The sequence below is a fragment of the Wyeomyia smithii genome, chromosome 3, assembly GCF_029784165.1.
Source record: "Wyeomyia smithii strain HCP4-BCI-WySm-NY-G18 chromosome 3, ASM2978416v1, whole genome shotgun sequence".
Classification (NCBI taxonomy): Eukaryota; Metazoa; Arthropoda; class Insecta; order Diptera; family Culicidae; genus Wyeomyia; species Wyeomyia smithii.
Genome location: NC_073696.1, coordinates 135,936,039 through 135,955,014, shown reverse-complemented (window position 1 = coordinate 135,955,014; position 18,976 = coordinate 135,936,039). Strand labels below are relative to the sequence as shown.

Here is an 18,976-nt window from a genome sequence, read left to right as displayed (position 1 = left end):
AAAAACTACAAAATAAAGGTGAAACTGTCAAAAATAAATAGCAGAAACCATCGACTGCTCACAGAATATCGTTAGAAAACCTGTTTAATGCCTGCAGAAATCAAAAACACGAGGTTGGAAAGAAAACTAGTTCTAGGAATGACCGTCAAGTACTGAAACTCGCAAAAATAATGCATTCCTCACATCTATAGCCATATGGAAAAAAATGAAACTTGATAGCACAAACCCAGAGCCAAGTTTTTTTTGTTCTTTTTGGGGCTCAAAACAATCCTAAATGAATTGGAAGTCGATTGGTTTTGTTTCCGCTTGGCACATTGCATTTCAAATTTGTATTAAAATTTGTATTGGGAAACCCGCTTTTTTGCTTTTCCTTTCTAGAAACCTGAGATTGGCTTAAACCATACGTTTAATGACTCTAAAAGGTAGGTCTAAGCAATGCAGATGACTTTATAAGCAATACTCCACCACTGTATATCCCTTTGGGCTTATTCGGTTTATATACACTACCCATCATAAGTTTTCAACACCCAGTTTGAATATTACAACACCCCGAAAAGTTTAGCATCACTTAAAATGGGCAGATTTATGTAACTCTATCTTTCGATTCTGGAAACCTAGTTACTTGTGGTCTTCAGCAAAGTTGCTCAGGAGGTCAAGGTCTTGTAATTGGCAGACAGTATAGTGCAGAATTCAGCCACAACGGGGCGCTAGTGTGCATGTAGTCTCGAGTATTTTGAACGTTGTTTAGCTCAATAATCCCGCCTTTCAGAGAGTTGCGATTTTAAGCAAAGTTAGTCAGGAGGTCAAGGGCGATTTATTTATTTATTTATTTATTTTTTATTTATTTATTTCGTAAAGCAAATGTAGACTACAGTTATAATAATAACAATGTTTATCTATATTCTATACATTATTTCCAGTAGTTAGTCGTTTTTTGATTTGATTTTTGCCCATAGTGTCGATATTTTCGCAGTGCTGATTATAGTGACGCATCATGCGATTTAATGGGCCAATTTTTGAGTAGTTAGTTCTGTGAGAGTTTTCCGAAAATATTTTACTATATCTTAATTGACGACTGGGTGCATAAAAATTTAGTTGCGATAATAATTTAGAAGATTGCACGCGTTGAGAAATAATGTCATTGATAAAGTAAAGCATTGAAAGTTCGCGGCGTTTTTTAAGTGCTTGTATGTCTATAAGCATTAGGGTGGGTAAAAATGATCGATTTTCCAGAACCAAACTTACTTGAAGTCGATTGGTTTTGTCTCCGCTTGGCGCATTGCATTTCAAATTTGTATGAAAATTGGTATGGGAAACCTACTTTTTTGCATTTACCTTCCTAGAGAGCTCAATAATGCTCTAATAATGCACTACATTATGTTGAAGTATAGTATTTTAGATGCCTAACAACTTTGCAAAAGACACTGAAGAGCTAGAATGTCCCTAAGAAGAGCCATAGCTGTTCACAGTTGAGTATGTCGATTTAAATGCAAAAAATCTTGTTTTCTGCCAACATTACCAATGTACCGGCGTCAGTTGGATTCCCATCAGAAGTAACCTATCGTAACGATTTTATACACTCAGCTGGACCAAGCAGACAGATTTAGGTCAATATTCTAGGCGTAAATAGAATCTACAACGTGTTTCAGAGGTAACTTCTGATGGAAATCGGACTGACGCTGGTACACTGGCAGTGTTGGCAGAAAAAAATGATTTGCAACATAGGTTTCGACATACTCAACTTTGAACAGCTCTAGTATTTTTTTGGCACACCCTAGCTCTTTAGTGCCTTCGGCCAAGTTGTTAGGCATCAAAAAACCTACCATATGAAGTCATGAAACCTATGATTTGAGCCATTTTGAGATCTTTAGAATGGAAAATGCAAAAAAGTTGGTTTTTCCATACAAATCTCCATATGAATTTAAAATGCAATGCGCCAAGCGGAGACAAAACCAACCGACTTCCAATAAATTCAAGATGGTATGTCGATTCTGTCAAATGCCTTGCTAAAGTCCGTATAAAGAGATTCTACGTAGTTGCCGTTGTCCATAACAGTCAAAGTGAAAGTTATGAACTCCAAAAGATTTGTGGTAGTTGATCGGTCTTAGTAAAAGCCGTGCTGTTGAGTTGTAATTTGGTGTTTTACTTGCTGAAGGATTTTTTCATTAATTATTGATTCAAATAATTTTGGAACGCACGAAATAATTGCAATTCCACGATAATTACGAGATTTCACGCCAGATTTGAAAATTGGCACTAAATATGAGATTTTCCAAAGTTCTGGAAAAATTCCATTCTTCAGAGACATATTAAAAAGGTGTAGTAAATTTGTAGATAGTTCTTCTGCCAAGTTTTTGAGAAAAATTGGAGCTGTTCTGTCAGGTCCAGGACCTTTCGTAGCGTCTAAAGTTTCAAGTTCGTTCTGAATTTCGAATTCAGATATTTGATTGATAGGTAAAGAATTCGAATATTCAGGAAAATACGAGAAATATTCGCGGTCGCGGTCTGTTTCTTCAAATGTGGTGTATATTTCTTGAAAAAAAGTGGCAAAAAGACTACATATTTTATTACTAGTATGTCCTACATTACTGTCAAGATGCATTCGTGATGGAAAGTTGTTACTTTTTAGTTTGGTTTTCACGTAATTGAAGAAGTTCTTAAGGCAAGATTTGATTTGATGTTCGAACTTACGGTTATGTTCTTCATGTGCAATTTTAATGGCTGCGTCAAGTTGACAGAAAATTTCTTGGTAATTTTGAAGATTTTCGCTATTGTTGTCTTTTTTGTATATTTTATGTGCTTTTTGTTTTTTATTTTTTAGGTTCTTCAATTGTGGATTCAACCACACTGGATATTTGTTGGTGCTCGTACGTCTTCTTTTTTTTAGTGGTACATTTTCTGATATAATTTGATTAACTATTTCATAAAATTTTGGTACTTCTTCGTTTACATTTCCTTCTTTACAAATTATACTACGCCAATTTATGATGCGTAGTCTACGTTTGACTTGTTCGAAGTCAGTTTTGTGGTATTCCGGTACATCCTCGTACTCGCAGTCGCTAGGGTACGAAGTGTTATTCATTACTATTGAATATTCTTGCTGTGTGAAATGCTTCTTTTTTCCAGATGGGAGTCAATGATGCATCTACACAGAAGTTTTCAGTGCAGTTTGTGAATAATAGGTCTAAATATGCATTTTATTTGTTTTTGACATGATTGATTTGATATAGACCGTGTTCTGAGGATTTGCCAAAAAGATACTGCAGTGTTTCGTGTTTCGCCTACGACTGGGAGTAAGATAGATTCATTTTCAATGTCTACAATAAAGTCTGCATTACGTTGGTTGAAGTCGCCATAGACATGCAGTTTTACTTCTGGTTTCATGTTAGACATAATAGATTCTAAAGTTTTGAAAAGTAATTCATATGAATGTTTATGAGCATGTTCCGGTGGAAAGTACACGGAACAAAAGATATGTTCTTCACCAGCAATAAATGCTTTGGCCCATACATGTTCAAATTCTTTATATTTGTCGAGTATTATTTCTTCAGAAGTAAAGTCTGCATTAATGGCAATGAGGACTCCAATGAAGCGCCAACCAGAAGTTGATTCATTATTGCTGACAAAGTTCTGATGAGCTTTTAGTGTAATAGACGATGAGTGCGTTTCCAGCGGGACATTGACGGGAGCAGGTATTCTTTTTGCCATTTCTTCCATATGAGACTTAACGTCACGCGTAAGGGCAGCACGAGATTCAGCTAAGTCATTTTTTAGTGATTACAGGCCCCGGACAGTATAGTGCGGAATTCAACCGCAACGCAGCGCTAGTGTGCATTTAGTTTTAAGCGTTTCGAATTCAGTTTCGACAGTTTGATCACCAACATTCACAACCCGTTTAACAATGGGGAAAATTGACGATATCGCGACTAAATTGATTACCTCGACAGCAAACAGTTGCAATAGACATGCCTCTAATCCGATGTTTAAGGATTCGAACACCACAGAGGGCATTTCGTATTACACTGAATTGTAATGAAAATAGAATCGATGGAATAGCTTGGAACACACATGCGGCGCTATACTGTATTTAGACATGCTTGACCAGAACTGGTGACGCAAGCCGAACACCGCAACTTTGTGGGTAGTAATAATCACGCGATAAGTTGAAGTCTAAATGCGAAAAACTGCATGCATCCTAGCGCCGCATAGCGGGGTAATTCAGTATTTAATTGTCTACCATGTAGAAGCCTTTAGCCTCCTGAACAAGTTGGCTGAATACCGCAACTTTCTAGCAGGTCGGAATCGTGAGAATAGTTAAGTTTAAAATACGACACATTGTGTGCCTACTAGCGCCACATAGCGGTAAAATTTCACACAAATCGGCTACCATACAGTAGCCTTTGACCTTCTGAACAAGTTTGCTGAAAACCGCAACTTTCTAGGTTGTTAGAAACACGAGATATCCGCCTATTCCAGGTGATACTAAACTTTTCGGGAGGTGTTGCAATATTCAAACTGGGTGTTGCAATACTCAGTAAAGAGATTCCAAACTTATGACGGGTAGTGTATATACTTGTGTGTGAGTGTATCTGTATACGATCACGTGTGGATATCTCGAACAATGGACGTACTGAAGAACGTTGCAGCACTTTTTTGACAATGTGTATCTGAAACTACGGGTCGCATGATGCTCCTTAGAAGAACTCCTGTCATATTATTGAATTGCGATGTAGTGTTTTAGCCATGTTCATGCTTGATATTTTTTCCTGTAGATACGAGCTAGGTCTTTTAATAAACTGGTGGAAAGCAACTAGTCGCGGAATTTTACACAAGGGTATCACGTGGTCTAAAACAGTGAATCTCAACCAGGGGTCCGCAATCGGCGAGAAGACCGCAGGGCTTGTCTAGGACAGCTGTGAAGGCCTTGATAAATTTGACAAGCAATTTGACTTCTTAATACCTTTGTGAGAATGGATTTTCAATCTTTCTGTAAATTGAGACCAACACATGAGACGAACTAGGCAAGCATTACGATATGGGACTGACAAACACAGCCTTGTATTACAAAACTTGTATCTGAAACTCTTTTGAGGGGCCGCGAAGCTGTATGTGCTTCGCAAAAAGAGTCGTGGAGCTGTTTTGACTTATCAAAGGGGTCGCGATCCCAGAAGAGTTGGAAACTACTGGTCTACACACTTAAATATTATAACGGAGTACGGTTAAATAAATTACCGAGATTTCAAGAGCTGAGACCTCGGCAAAAATCTCGGTAATACATCAAAATTATCAAAAACAGTAAAAGTAAACGGGAACTTCGGTAATATTGACTGCGTTTTGCGATTTTTTATATTAACCCAGATAATTTTCAGAACGATTCAATATACGTATAAATTTATTAACCACCAAGTATGGGTAAAAACGGGAGAGTTGTGTTGCTTTCAGGATATAAAGCAACATTCCTCATTCGGCAACTTCCACCCTGCGATGCGAGTCAATAACCAACAAAATTGATTAGAGAAAGAATTATTCGTTTTCTTGTAATGAATAAAAATAAGATCTGAAAAAAGGGTCTACTCACTCAATATTTAAGTCAATCTTAATAAACCTACTCCTTTCACATCTAAACCATCACAACTAACCATGAAAATTTAAAAGTGAAGAATTCGTTATTTTGACAGTTTTGTTTGCGGAATTTCGGTAAGAGCTTTATTCGTTCGATGAGATCTCAGTTGAATGACACCAGGGTACCGATATTTGGTACACTAAGGTCGCTTTTTACGCGGGGGATGCGTTCCAAATTTGTATGGGCCCGCGTAAAAAACGACTTTCTTGAGTTGCAAATACAACAAAGAGAACCGTCCTAAAACGTTCAAATCTCGTTTGAATATGATAGTGGCCAATCTAGAGACCAAAATGCAATATTTTAAATTTTGAGTATTTACACCAAAATTGTGAATTTTTTTGAAAACTGATATATGATCACTCGTGGCCTAAAACGGAAAACGTGATTGAAATGAGGTCGATATCTTGTACCGTTTTTAAGTAATGGAGGAAAGCAACCCGCGTAAAAAAACCGCGTGAAAAGCGACCTTACTGTATTTCAGTTCACTGAACTCAGAAATTCCCTGTTTTAGGGATATTTTTGGCAAACAAATTCACGGTATTCCGGTAAAGACGTTCGGTTTCCGATTTTTCAGTAAAATTTAACCGATACAACAGCAAACCAAACAAGTTTTCAAGCAGTTCGGCATTTTACTTTACCGAGGAAACATTATGCAGTTAAGTGTGTAAACGCTTAACAAAAGCTGCTTCAAGAAAGGATACCCCCTCGAAAGTTCATTTGTGTTAGGTTTTTCAGATTTTTTTCCTACATCAAAAACAAACAGCGCACAAAATCGATGTTTGCGGTTTGAAAGTAATATTTGATGAATGATTACAAAATAAACAGGTAAAAATACCATCTGTGCTGATGCTTTTGGAGTTGATGTCTTCGAGTCAAACGGCGTGCAACACAACTTGGGTTTTCTTTGTTCTAGAGCAAATGTTTTTTTTTTAAACTTTTCTTAAAACCGTGTTTTTTTTACAACATTTATTTGACACGGCACAATACAAATTAATGTTTTACGGAGCCAATTTAATCTAATGGCTTATGGTCTAAACTTAAAACCGTGTTCTACGCTTCGGGTTTTGAAAATTTTAAGTTTCCTGAAATTGATGGCATTAGTTTTTAGTTTTTTTTAAGACGGGAAAAATTCGACTAAAATAGAAGGATGACACAAAAAGCAATAAAGTTATTCAAAAATCTTGCACACGCGCTTTCAGTAGGTAACAACAAAGTTTGAAACAAAATTTAGTAGCAATCAGTTAAAAAATGAGAGTTATCCCAAACAAACTTACTGAAATACTCGAGGAGGTGAAATTTGTCTCAGGGACTGTCTCCAATCTTCAGGTGACCAACACATGCAGTGCAAAATCTCAAAAAAATCTTCAGACAGAACTAGCTGAAAATTCTTTCCACCCGAAAGCGGACCATACATCTCCAGGATGGAGATTTCTGGGTACAAATGGCAATGGAAGCAGGACTGGTCCACTTATGATGATGATGGTCCCGCCTCTTACCCCTACAATGTTTTGAGGTAGACGATTTATCTATTAGATAATTAGTTATTACTTCAATTAAACCAGAAAGCAAAAAAAAACGGACTGGTTTTGTCAATACAGATATAAAATCCTCCATAATATTCCAATGCTTAAACGGCAGTATTACTGAATAAAAAAATTTAAACACAAATTTCTAAGCCGTTCTACGACCAAGATTACCAAGTTCTAATTATTTTACTTCTTTCAATCAATTGAACATTATTCACATCTGAATTAAGCCAACACCCAATCTAGCTAAACAGCCAAATTGCTACAGTCCCAACAAGGCCATTCCCGCCGAACTCAGCAAGCAAAGCACAGGTAAACCGTGAACTTAACATGAGACTCATGAGGATGTCCCCACCTAGGGAAGTCTAGAAAATTTCCAACCCGAAAAAGTACTAGAACAGCTAGGAATTTCAACGTCCAAAGACAATCAAAAGTGTCATAATTTTTCCGAGTAATCCGACGTATGTCCAGAACTACTTGAAAAATTATTGTGTCACAAAAACTCAATTTTCATAACATACATCAGCATAATACATCTGTATGTATGTAAATAAAAAAAAACCTTTATTTTTCAAAATGTCATATATTAATTTAAGAGAGGTAGTCAATTATATCTGTGTAACGCGCGCGATTCTTAAACCTTTGTAGACTTCTCATTTATTTAATTTTTTTACTACTACATTAAATAAATAATCCATCATTATCATCGGGACGAACATAATAGTTTTTACAATGCTTAAATAAATACTAAAAAGCCATTACAGCAAAAGTCCACATAAAATCATCCGTTATGAAAACTTCGTCAATTTAGTGCGTGAATTGTAAAACATTTCTGTTTAGCTGTCTAAAAAACAGTAGCGTTGCTGCACGTTTGACCTGTGTAGGCATCGAATTGAACACTTTAATTCCTTTAAAAATAATGAATTCTACGAATCTCCAAAAATAAAATTTGGTATTCGAATTTCTGTCGCGTTTCTAGTATTGTATCTATGAATATCACTTCCTTTCACAATTCGATCACACAAATATCGAGGCAGCAATCCGTTAACTATTTTAAAAATGAACACCATCGTCATGAACACAATTCGCTGCTTCACAGATAACCATTGCAAGGCATCCAACATCAAGGCCGAGGAAGTGAATCTACTACATCTCAAAATTAACCGCATAACTTTATTCTGCAAACGCTGTAACCTCGATATTTGAGTTTCATTTGCCAAAAATAAAATGGAAGAGCAAAAGTCCAAGTGGGGAGAGATGATTGATTTATAGAGATGAATCTTGCTAAAAGTACTCAACTCTTTATTCAAACGACAGAGAATTCCATATTTTTTGGCAATTTTCTTGATGACATTGTCAATATGAATATTGAACTTAAGTTTGTCATCAATAGTCACGCCAAGATATTTCATCTCACGTACGCGTTCAAGTGTCTCGCTGTCAATTTCCACAGAGACATTTTCAGTAACACGGTTGCGCGAAATAACCATAAATTTAGTTTTACTTCTATTCAGTTTTAGTTGTTTGAATTTCAACCATCTACTCAGCGAACACAAGTCCTCATTCAAGCGAATAAAAGCAAAATCGAGATCTTTAGCTGCAATGAACAGTACAGTATCATCAGCAAAAAGGTTAATATCACAGAAACGTAAAACTTGTCTCATGTCATTAATGTACATTATGAATAAAATGGGCCCTAATACACTTCCTTGAGGTACTCCAAGAATGTTTCCCATGGGAAAAGATGTAAATTCATTGAAAATAGTCCGTTGAGTTCTGTCACACAAGTAGCTCTTAAACCACTTGTATGCAGTACCAGTAATACCAAAGCGCTTTATTGTTCGTAACAATAAGGGCCTAGAAATTGTTTCGAAAGCGCGTTTTAAATCCAAGAACACTGCAACAATAGTTTCTTTACGCTCAATATTTTCTTTCCATTTTGCCAACACCAAATTCAACGCAGTTTCACAAGAATGACCTTCTCGATAGCCTGATTGTTCTGGTATTAACAAACTGTTCATATTTAGATGATTTAAAAGTTGGCCTTTGATAACAAGTTCTAAAATTTTTCTAATGTGTGCAACATGTTGATGGGACGAAACTCTTCGGCTTTACTCGTACCAGCAACCTTTTGAATAGGAACCACCAAAGATTCCTTCCAAACTCGTGGCACGTGCCCAGTTTGTAACGATTCATTGATTAGGCCAAGGAGGTCGTGTCCGATGACATGAAAGCAATCTTGAATTACTTTTGCATTAACGTTATCGATTCCAGCCGTTTTTTGCATTGAAAAACAAATGTTTTTCAGTTCTATGTATGAAATAGGGTGAAAACCGGTCAAAGTACAGTTAACATTAATTGGCTGTTTCATTTCATCAGGTTCATCCACCAATTCAATAGATCGATTGATATCTGAAACACTATCGATAAAATAAGTATTGAACTTAGAACCGATTGCTTGTTCTGATCGTTCTTCTGTGCCATTAAAGGTTATGGACCGCGATTTGCAAACGCCAGGTTTCAACAATGACTTTTATATTTTCCATAACTCTTTGCTGTTATTTTTATGATGTTCAATTTTCCTATGTATATATTCGCTCCGTGTTTTGATCAGAGTTTGAGAATATATATTACGCGCTATCGTATAGTTACGGCAGTGATCATTACTATTTGTTCTACAAAACTTTTTATACCATCCATCTCTCTTACGTTTAAGACGTAAAAGATCCAAAGTGTACCACTTGTTGGAGTTCTTCACAACAACAAACTTTTGTTCTACTAACTGATTAGTACACGTTTTTAAGACGTTATTGAGAACATCGGGTTTATGATCAAGGCACCCCGATAATGGGAAATCCACGTTTCTCGCGACAAGATCCGAAACCTTTCGTTTCGAGTAATTTTTCCAACACTTTAGTTTAACTAAATTATCATCACTGTTTATACTCTGATTTACAGTAATAACAAGAGTCTAATGATCGGTTATTTTCAATTCAGAATTTACTGCAGCGCGAACAGAATCAAAGTTTGTATAAACATGATCAATCAAAGTTTTACTGTGTCTAGGAATACGCGTATATTCAGTAACAACTCGTTTTAAATTGCAAAACTCTATTAATCTCTTCAAATGGCTCGAATTTAAGCTATCACGCCAGTTTATGTTAAAGTCACCAGCAATCACGTTAAATTTGCGGCTATCCACAAATAACTCAAACCAGTTTTCTAGTATTTACAAAAATCGCTGATCACTAGAACTAGGGGAATGATAAACTATACCATAGTTACCAACCTTCATGCCTCGGTCCACTGTTATGCCCAAAAACCAATTTCCTTCAATTGCTTCATTGAAACAAACATTGAATTGTACTGATTCTTTGACATAAATAGCAACCCCTCCAGTATGTCTAGAATGTGACAAACAGGCAGCAATATTGTATCCCGGAATAGAATATTGATCAAATGCATCGATATCTACTATGTGTATTTCTGACAAAAAAACTAAAAATGGACGATTCAACTCTACAATATGACGTAAAGCTACGTAGTTTGTAGAGAGACCAGCAATATTCAAATATATAATATCTAAGCTACACACATTCCTGGAACCTGATTGCTATTTATTGAAATGCAGGCTGCCTTTTTTTGATCATACAATTTTTTATAAACTAGGCACTCTGAACTAGATGCCGCATGGTTAACGTCCAGATTCATTTTACGATCTTTATTGTATTTAGAACAATTAACGCATTTCAATACAGTGGATCTGCATTCCGAAGTTCTATGATGCTCACTACACAAAGAGCACGTTTCATGGTTTTTGCAATCTGTACTCTTGTGGCCGAATTCTCCACATTTGAAGCATCTAAGGACATTTATCGCTGGAACTATAGGGCACCGATCCCACCCAACATTTACTTTTTTCGCGGATAATAAACAGTCATAAGTCTTTTTATCGACTTCTATCACAACGTTGTACTTGTTATACGTGAAACGTGGATTTTCATACGTACGCAAGACTTTGACATCTCCAATTGCAATGTCTTCATTTTGACTTTTCAAAAAGTCAATGAAGACATCTGAGGAATATTGAGCGCTCATGCCCAACACTTTTAATCTTGGCACCGGAGGTGTGGGAACAACAACTGTATAGCTTTCACCCAGATTACCTTCAATGCCATTTTTCACCACCTCCACATTTTCTTTTGTTGCACACTCAACAATAACAGAGCCGTCTTTCCCGGTTTTAAAGTTACTAATCTTGTGTTTTTTAGGATTTAATTTTGATTTTAAAAACTCCCGCGTAGCTTCGCTACTTTGGATGGACTCTTTTGGTTTAATCACGATGACCGGGCAAGCCTTACGTTTCTTACTACCGCTCAAAACGTTTGCATAAGTCATCGGTTCATCGCTAAAACTTTGTTTTTCATCTTCATTTAACTTTCGTTTTTTAACCTTTTTAGCTGAATTACGGCTGAAATCAGCCGGTTCAGATATCACACTATTCATCGCAACTAAATCCCTATCACGTTTATTCTCAAAAAATGACAGAGTCATATTATTCATTTTTTCATGCATTAATTTTTCAAAATCGGCAACTCTTTCCTTTAGAGTACCATTTACATTTAATCTCATTTCTTCCATCCCGATCTTGAACGCGTTGTCTATCTGAGCAGCAATGTTGTTTTGCAAATCTGTAAAAGAGGCAGAAATTTTGTTAATCTCGTCTCTTATTACTTTGACATCCAAAACCGATACATTCTGCTCATCACAACACTGAACCGATAGACAATTATCACACTTGAACAGAAGATTGTCATTCGCATTGATCAACTTAATAGCCGCATTACCGATGCCTACACAGCGAGAGTGAAATCTCTGTTTGCAGTTACAACAGTAAACGACATCGTTGATCACAACCGTTTGACTACACTTTGCACATTCCATTTTACCTACACAGTGGATGCTGTACGGCGACACAACACTACCGGCAGAGACAATTGAAAAAGAAAAAAACAATGCCGACGGCAGCCAGCCGTGGCGGAGAGCAAATAAAATTGCAAAATTTATTCAAAATAAGCAGCAGATATTACTGCACTTCTACTTATCCTGATGAAGATCTTTCTATAGTACACTTTAGACACTAAATATTCTATGTGCACACACAATTTCACACGTAAAAATTCGAAAATATCACAGCACGTTATAAACAAACTATGATGCTCGTCATTACGCACACTGCGATTATGATGCCAAGCAACGGTCTCGAAGACTACAAGGAAAAGCTGCCGAAAAAGCCAAAAGAAACCGTAAAAAAAGAAAACAACAAATCACTCATACCAGTAAACAAAACAACCAGCACAGCGGCACGCAAAACTATCAACGCATCAACGCATCAGACAAAGAATTACTAGCCACAGCAAAAGTTCAATTCGCCGGGCCACCCTCATCAACCGACCATTCGATAGCTGCACTTTCTGCTCCAAAACTCATCAACTTCAGGAAAGGAGAAACTATCAACCCGTATCGATCTGAAAAAGGTACAACACAGAGCACTACTTCAAAGTCAGAACCGGAAAATACTGCTCCGCTGCTAGATCCTATGCGTCCACCGATTGTCAGACTAACGGAGCAGTCCGCTGCTGGTGACAAACGCTATCTGAAGGCACGGCTGCGTGATCACAAAATTATGGATACGGTACGAACTTTCCTTGCTTTCCTGCATGATCAGCCAATAACGGTATGCATTCGAGGAATCACCAAAATTAGTGCATCGGTGATGCTGGCAGCTGAAGGACTACCAACTGACTTAAACCTGCTACGTGAAATTTTCCTGGACGTACATGAAGAACTGGGAATATCACGCGATGACGCTTTAGCAGACCTGCAGTCTCATCGGACATCGTTATCCAGTGAACGAACACACCGCCTACAACAACTAAGGGAAAGCACCGACAAATTTTACAAACCGAGTTTTCGGAAATAACGACCCCTTTCGATGAGAAAGAAGAAGACTTACAGGTAACACTCACCAACCCTCAAACATCGTCAACCACCATATCCCCAAAAATTTCTTCACCAACACAAAATGCGACTGAAATTTTGGTTTACTGTCAAAATTTCAATCGCATGAAAGGCCCAGCCAAAATGAAACAAATTTACAACAATCTTCTAGGCTCATCCTTTTCAGTCATATTGGCGACTGAAACAAACTGGGATGAAAGTGTCAAAAGTGAAGAAATTTTTTGAAATATGTTTAATGTATTCAGGAATGACAGGAATCCGAGAAGAAGTCAGGCGGAGGAGTCCTCATAGCGGTCTCTGTGAATTTTAATTCAGAAACTGTTGCTGCACCTAAATTCAAAGAATTCGAGCACATTTGGATAAATTCGTACATAGCAGGTAAAATACACGTATTCGCCTCTGTGTACTTTCCTCCACATAACGCTAATAAAATTACGTATGAAAAGTTTTTTAATTGCGCAGAAAAAATTTTATCTGAACTACCTCCAGAAGTGAAAGTTCACATCTATGGGGACTTCAATCAAAACACCGCTGACTTCATCTTGGACCCTGAAAACAAAAGCATCCTACTCCCAGTCGTTGGAGATAACATCACTTTGCACTTCATGTTTGACGAAATTGCTAAACTAGGTTTGAACCAGGTTAACCATGTAAGAAACCGTGAAAATTGCTATTTGGACCTACTCTTAACGAATATCCATGAAGATTTCTGTGTGACCGAATCATTTAACCCACTGTGGAAAAACGAAAAGTTTTACACAGCAATTGAATATTCTTTATTTTTACATGAATATCAAAGACCCAACGACTGTGAGTATGAGGAAGTCCTTGATTTCAAACTCGCGAACTAAGCAAATATTAAAAACAAATTAAACTGTGTCAATTGGCAACAAATTTTTAGAGATGAAGGAAATGTCGAATCATCTGTTAGCGTCTTTTACAAAATTCTGTACAACATCATCTCTCAAGAGATTCCATTGAAGAAAAAACGACGCCACGCTAACACTAAACATCCAGTCTGGTTTAACAAACAAATAAAAAATTTTAAAAACCGCAAACAAAAAGCTCACAAAATTTTCAAAAAGCACAATAGCAGTGAAAATCTGGCAATTTACTTGGAAATATGTGATCAACTGAACTTTGCAATCAGTGATGCATTTGAAGAATTCAATGCAAAAACTGAACTAGAAATTAAGTCTTGTCCAAAGAACTTCTTCAATTACGTCAAAACAAAACTAAAATCAGACAATTTTCCATCAATAATGCAACTCGATGAACATGTTGGTGATAACTCGGAGAAAAATTGCAATCTTTTTGCAAAATTTTTCCAGGAAATCTATACTACATTTTCCGAAGAAAATCGCAACCGTGATTATTTTGCATTTTATCCAGAATATCCAAGAAACGTTGGTGTCAACCAACTTCAGGTACAGGATGTTTTGCAGGGTCTGAGAAATTTAGACCCTTCCAAAGGACCTGGACCTGACGGAATACCTCCAGCACTTATGAAAAATCTTTCGAAGGAACTTGCATCTCCTTTGTTCTGGCTGTTCAATATGTCGTTGGAAACTGGAGTCTGCCCAAATATATGGAAAAGCTCATTTTTAGTGCCTATTTTCAAATCTGGGCGTAAATCTGACATACGTAATTATCGTAGAATCGCTATTATCTCTTGCATTCCTAAACTCTTTGGGGCAATTGTCAATAAAAAGATATTTGCTCAAGTCAAAAATCGAATAACTGACAAACAACACGGCTTCTTCAAAGGCCGCTCTACATCCACAAATTTACTTGAATTCGTAGATTACTCATTGAATGCAATGGATAATGGGAACCATGTTGAAGCTCTATATACAGACTTTAGCAAAGCATTTGTTCGTATTGACATACCAATGCTACTTTTTAAACTGCAAAAAATTGGAATTGAGTCTGGTCTCCTGAAGTGGCTTGAATCATATTCAACAGACAGGCAACAAATAATAAAATTTAATGGAGAAAAGTCAAATCCCATTCAAGTTACTTCAGGTGTTTCCCAAGGCTTTCACTTAGGACCACTTCTTTTTATTTTGTACGTAAACGACATTTCCTTCATCCTTAAAAATGTTAAAGTTCTAATATATGACGACGACATGAAGCTGTTTTTGGAAATAAAAAATCAAGAAGACATCAATGTATTTCAGAATGAAATCCACACATTTTACATCTGGTGTAAGAAAAGCCTACTTGAAGTAAATGTAAAACAATGCAATGTAATATCCTTTAGCAGAAAATTAACAACGCCCAAAATTGTAATTGCATTAGGGGATCAGAATGTGAAGAAATGTGATAAAGTTAGGGATTTAGGAATTATCTTAGATTCTAAACTTAATTTCATCGACCACTATAACACTATCATACACAAGGCAAACAACATGTTAGGGTTTATCAAACGCTTCTGTTACAATTTTCAAGACCCGTACACTATCAAAACTTTGTATATTGCCTATGTGAGGTCAATACTGGAATACTGTAGCATTGTGTGGTCTCCTCGTCCTGGCGTACATGAAGAAAGAATAGAATCAATACAAAAGCAATTTCTACTATATGCTCTTCGTAAGCTAGGTTGGACCGCACATCGTCTTCCGTCATATGAAGCACGCTGCATGTTGATTGACATTCAAACATTGAAAGAACGGCGAGAGTACGCGATGGCTTCATTTGTAAACGATATCGTTTCGCAGAACGTTGACTCAGCAGTACTACTTTCTAAATTGAACTTTTATGCACTCATTCGACAACTTCGACACCGTAGTTTATTTGCTCTTAACCATCATCGTACGGAATACGCAAAAAATGGACCTATAAATAGTATGATGAATTCTTATAATCAACACTGCGAAGCCATTGACTTCACGATGTCCCGGTATAAACTGAAACAGTATTTCAAGTCCTTTAGGCTGAGGACGCAAAATTAATTTGTTTTATGTTCGTGTATAGTTTAGAAATTAATGTAACCAGTCTACATATATGATTGACGAAATAAATAAATAAATAAATAAATAAAACAGTAAACAGGGTCGACAATCGCGATGGCACAATTACTGTTCTACAACTGAAAATATTTCCGTACGAAGCAAGCTTCTAGAATGTACCTACTAATCAATGCAGCATGCTAGGGAACATCCATAAATGACGTAGCCTTTTTTTAGGTTTTTAGCCGATTTGCTATAAGGGTAGCTTAGGGTTATTTGGAGGTGCTTTATCTTGGAAAGTATTACTTATTTGGGTTCCATGTACTACTTCATCCTTTCCTTGAACTATTAAACCCCACCTAACATAAAAATTTCATGGTTTGCTGTGATAGGTGCACCGCAGTGCCAATGTAAACAAAGGAAACATCAAAAGTTGATGTTGCTGTAAGTTTTACGCTCGTGTATTTAAGGTTTTATGAGAACTTCTTCAATGTTTTCAGTCTAATCAGTTTTGCAGCCGTGTTTGTCCAGAAAAAGGCCACATTTTGATGAAGGATTACGATAACATAGTCGAAGAAATAGTAGAAGAAATTGCGTTTTTTTGGGGTGATATGGTCAGGTGAGTTTGAAGTAAATTCTTTTATCGGACTAATGCCGCGAGCATACAAAAGCGGACGAACAGGCGACGCACAGAGGAGTAACTCGAGTGAAAACCTGGCCAAAATTATTTCCGCTGCTATTTAGCAATATTTTGGGAAATATTTAAGTGAAAAGTGGAAGTGGCTGGTTCGAGTATTGTATCAAAAAGTAACTCTAAATATCACACACACAACTTAATGACTACATTTACATAGCCTATGTGTCTTCATTAATGTTAGTGAGCAGATGAAGTAATACGCTCGAATGATTTGTTTTCGCAAAACGGGCAGCGAAACAAATTTAAGAATTTACCAGAAAAATGATGTAGTAAAATATCTTCATTTAGACCTATCAATTTGATGCTCACAAATTATATGATGCCTCGTGGAACCTACGTAGGTTGGAAAAAGCCTTTTGTACGGAGTGTTATTTACCTGGATTATTGATTCTGTGCATCAAGTTATTTTTGAGTTAACTTAAATTAGTTGAAATTCATTCACTAAATTAATCTCATTTCATCTTTGTTGAGCTGAAACACTGTTTTAAGCGTGAGGCAGGCACCCATCAGGCTTTTTTTTTAATTTCCCGTGTATGCGTGAACACTCAGCGTCAAATTCGTCAAAAACAACATTTTTCAAACGGGTCGCAAATGCCAATCCGGACGTTACCGGTTGAGATATTTGCGAGAATTTGTTCGTGATGTTATGAACTTCCATTCCTCCGATGATTATATGATCGGATTCTGCGAGATTTGATAACTTTTTAACTTTGATAACTTTGATAACTTTTTTAATATTGAAAATGCTCGAAAATACGTAAAAATCACTAATGTCTAAAACTTCTTAAAAGTAACTATAATTTTGAAATTTCGGAATTTCTATCAACCGGTTTATTAGCATTGAACATACAGAACTCATTTGCTGCAAAATATTGATCAATTGTCATTTTTTTGATGCCTGGCACAACTTGTTACTATAAATGGTTCGATTCCCAAAAAAAATGCTTGAAAATTTGTCAATGTTTACAGCGCTCCCAGCATATGATGATACCGTTTAACGTTCATCGAGTGATGGCATTTTGTGGAGCATTTATTTAAGCTGCAGGAAAAAATATAGCGGCACCAAAAAGCGACAAAAAACTTTTTTCTTATTTTGGCCAGCTTTTTGTTCTAGGTACTCCTCTGTGCGGCGGTGTACAAAGGATGAACTGTAAAAAGTATTGCGGGCAATCCGGGATAAATTATCCGTACACAAAATGTTTTCAATCCCCCTCACAGTGGCGGGTTTCTGAACAAAAGTTGGAAAAAACTTAAAAGTCTTTCTAAAATGATTGAAAACGACGTATAATGCCAATTTTGGGGTGTTGAACTCATTTCTGATGTCAGACAATGTTATTCATCTAAAATGCCGTTACACCAATCTTATTATCAAATTTATTTTTTATTCAGATCATGCTCAACATTGGTATACTTGTTCTTTATCGAAAAAAATTATACCAGCATTTTTTTATTTAATCCTTTTGACGATCCCTTTTGAATCAAAGTTGCCAAAAATCGACAGTCATTTTTCAAAAATTTGTAACTTTTGAGCCGTTTAAACGATTAAAAGATTTAATGGAAAATTGGAGGTATTTGATAGACCTCTCAGTGAAAAATAAGAAATCGTACGTCAAAGTACATTCGTTAAATAATTTCCGTTGCACGGATTTGGGATTAACGGATTTGGAGCGACGATATGCAAACCGGGACCCAAAAATTCGAAAAATACGGTAAATTTCCCATAGGCTGTTGTTTATCTGATCATTCCGAACTGTTTCACAAGACTGTACGGTACACATGAGTTCTGAAATACATGATTTTTGGCTTTCCGGCAAAATGTTTAAAACTTGATTGAAAAACTGAAAGTTACAGGTTTCGAAGTTAAAAAAAAATAAAATTGATTTTTAAACATAGGAATCATTAAAATTGACAGACACAGCAATTTTTAAAGTGCTGCCAAAAATTGGTGTATCATCCGATTCTCATGAATTTTTGGGAAAAGAAATATATCACATATATTGACACACACACGCGCACACACACGCACACACACACTCACACACACACTCACACACACACTGACACACACACCCACACACTGACACACACACACTGACAAAACCACTGACACACACACCCACACACTGACACACACCCACACACTGGCACACTCCCACAT

General features: G+C 36.6%; 1 protein-coding gene across 13 annotated transcripts in view; it reads left to right on the top strand.

Moving 5' to 3' along the window:
- LOC129729587 (sodium/hydrogen exchanger 9B2) overlaps positions 1–18,976 on the top strand; it is a 292,387-nt gene that overhangs the window by 67,375 nt on the left and 206,036 nt on the right. For 3 of the 13 annotated variants that reach the window (XM_055688257.1, XM_055688259.1, XM_055688266.1), the window contains exon 2: positions 2,822–2,867. The exons of 7 other annotated variants lie outside the window; for them this stretch is intronic. In XM_055688257.1, the coding sequence (XP_055544232.1) occupies positions 2,822–2,867 (46 nt within the window). Of the gene's footprint in view, positions 1–2,821; positions 2,890–12,930; positions 13,168–16,621; positions 16,741–18,976 lie in introns of those variants that run through there. 3 more of the 13 variants (XM_055688267.1, XM_055688263.1, XM_055688260.1) reach the window with 3 other exon arrangements.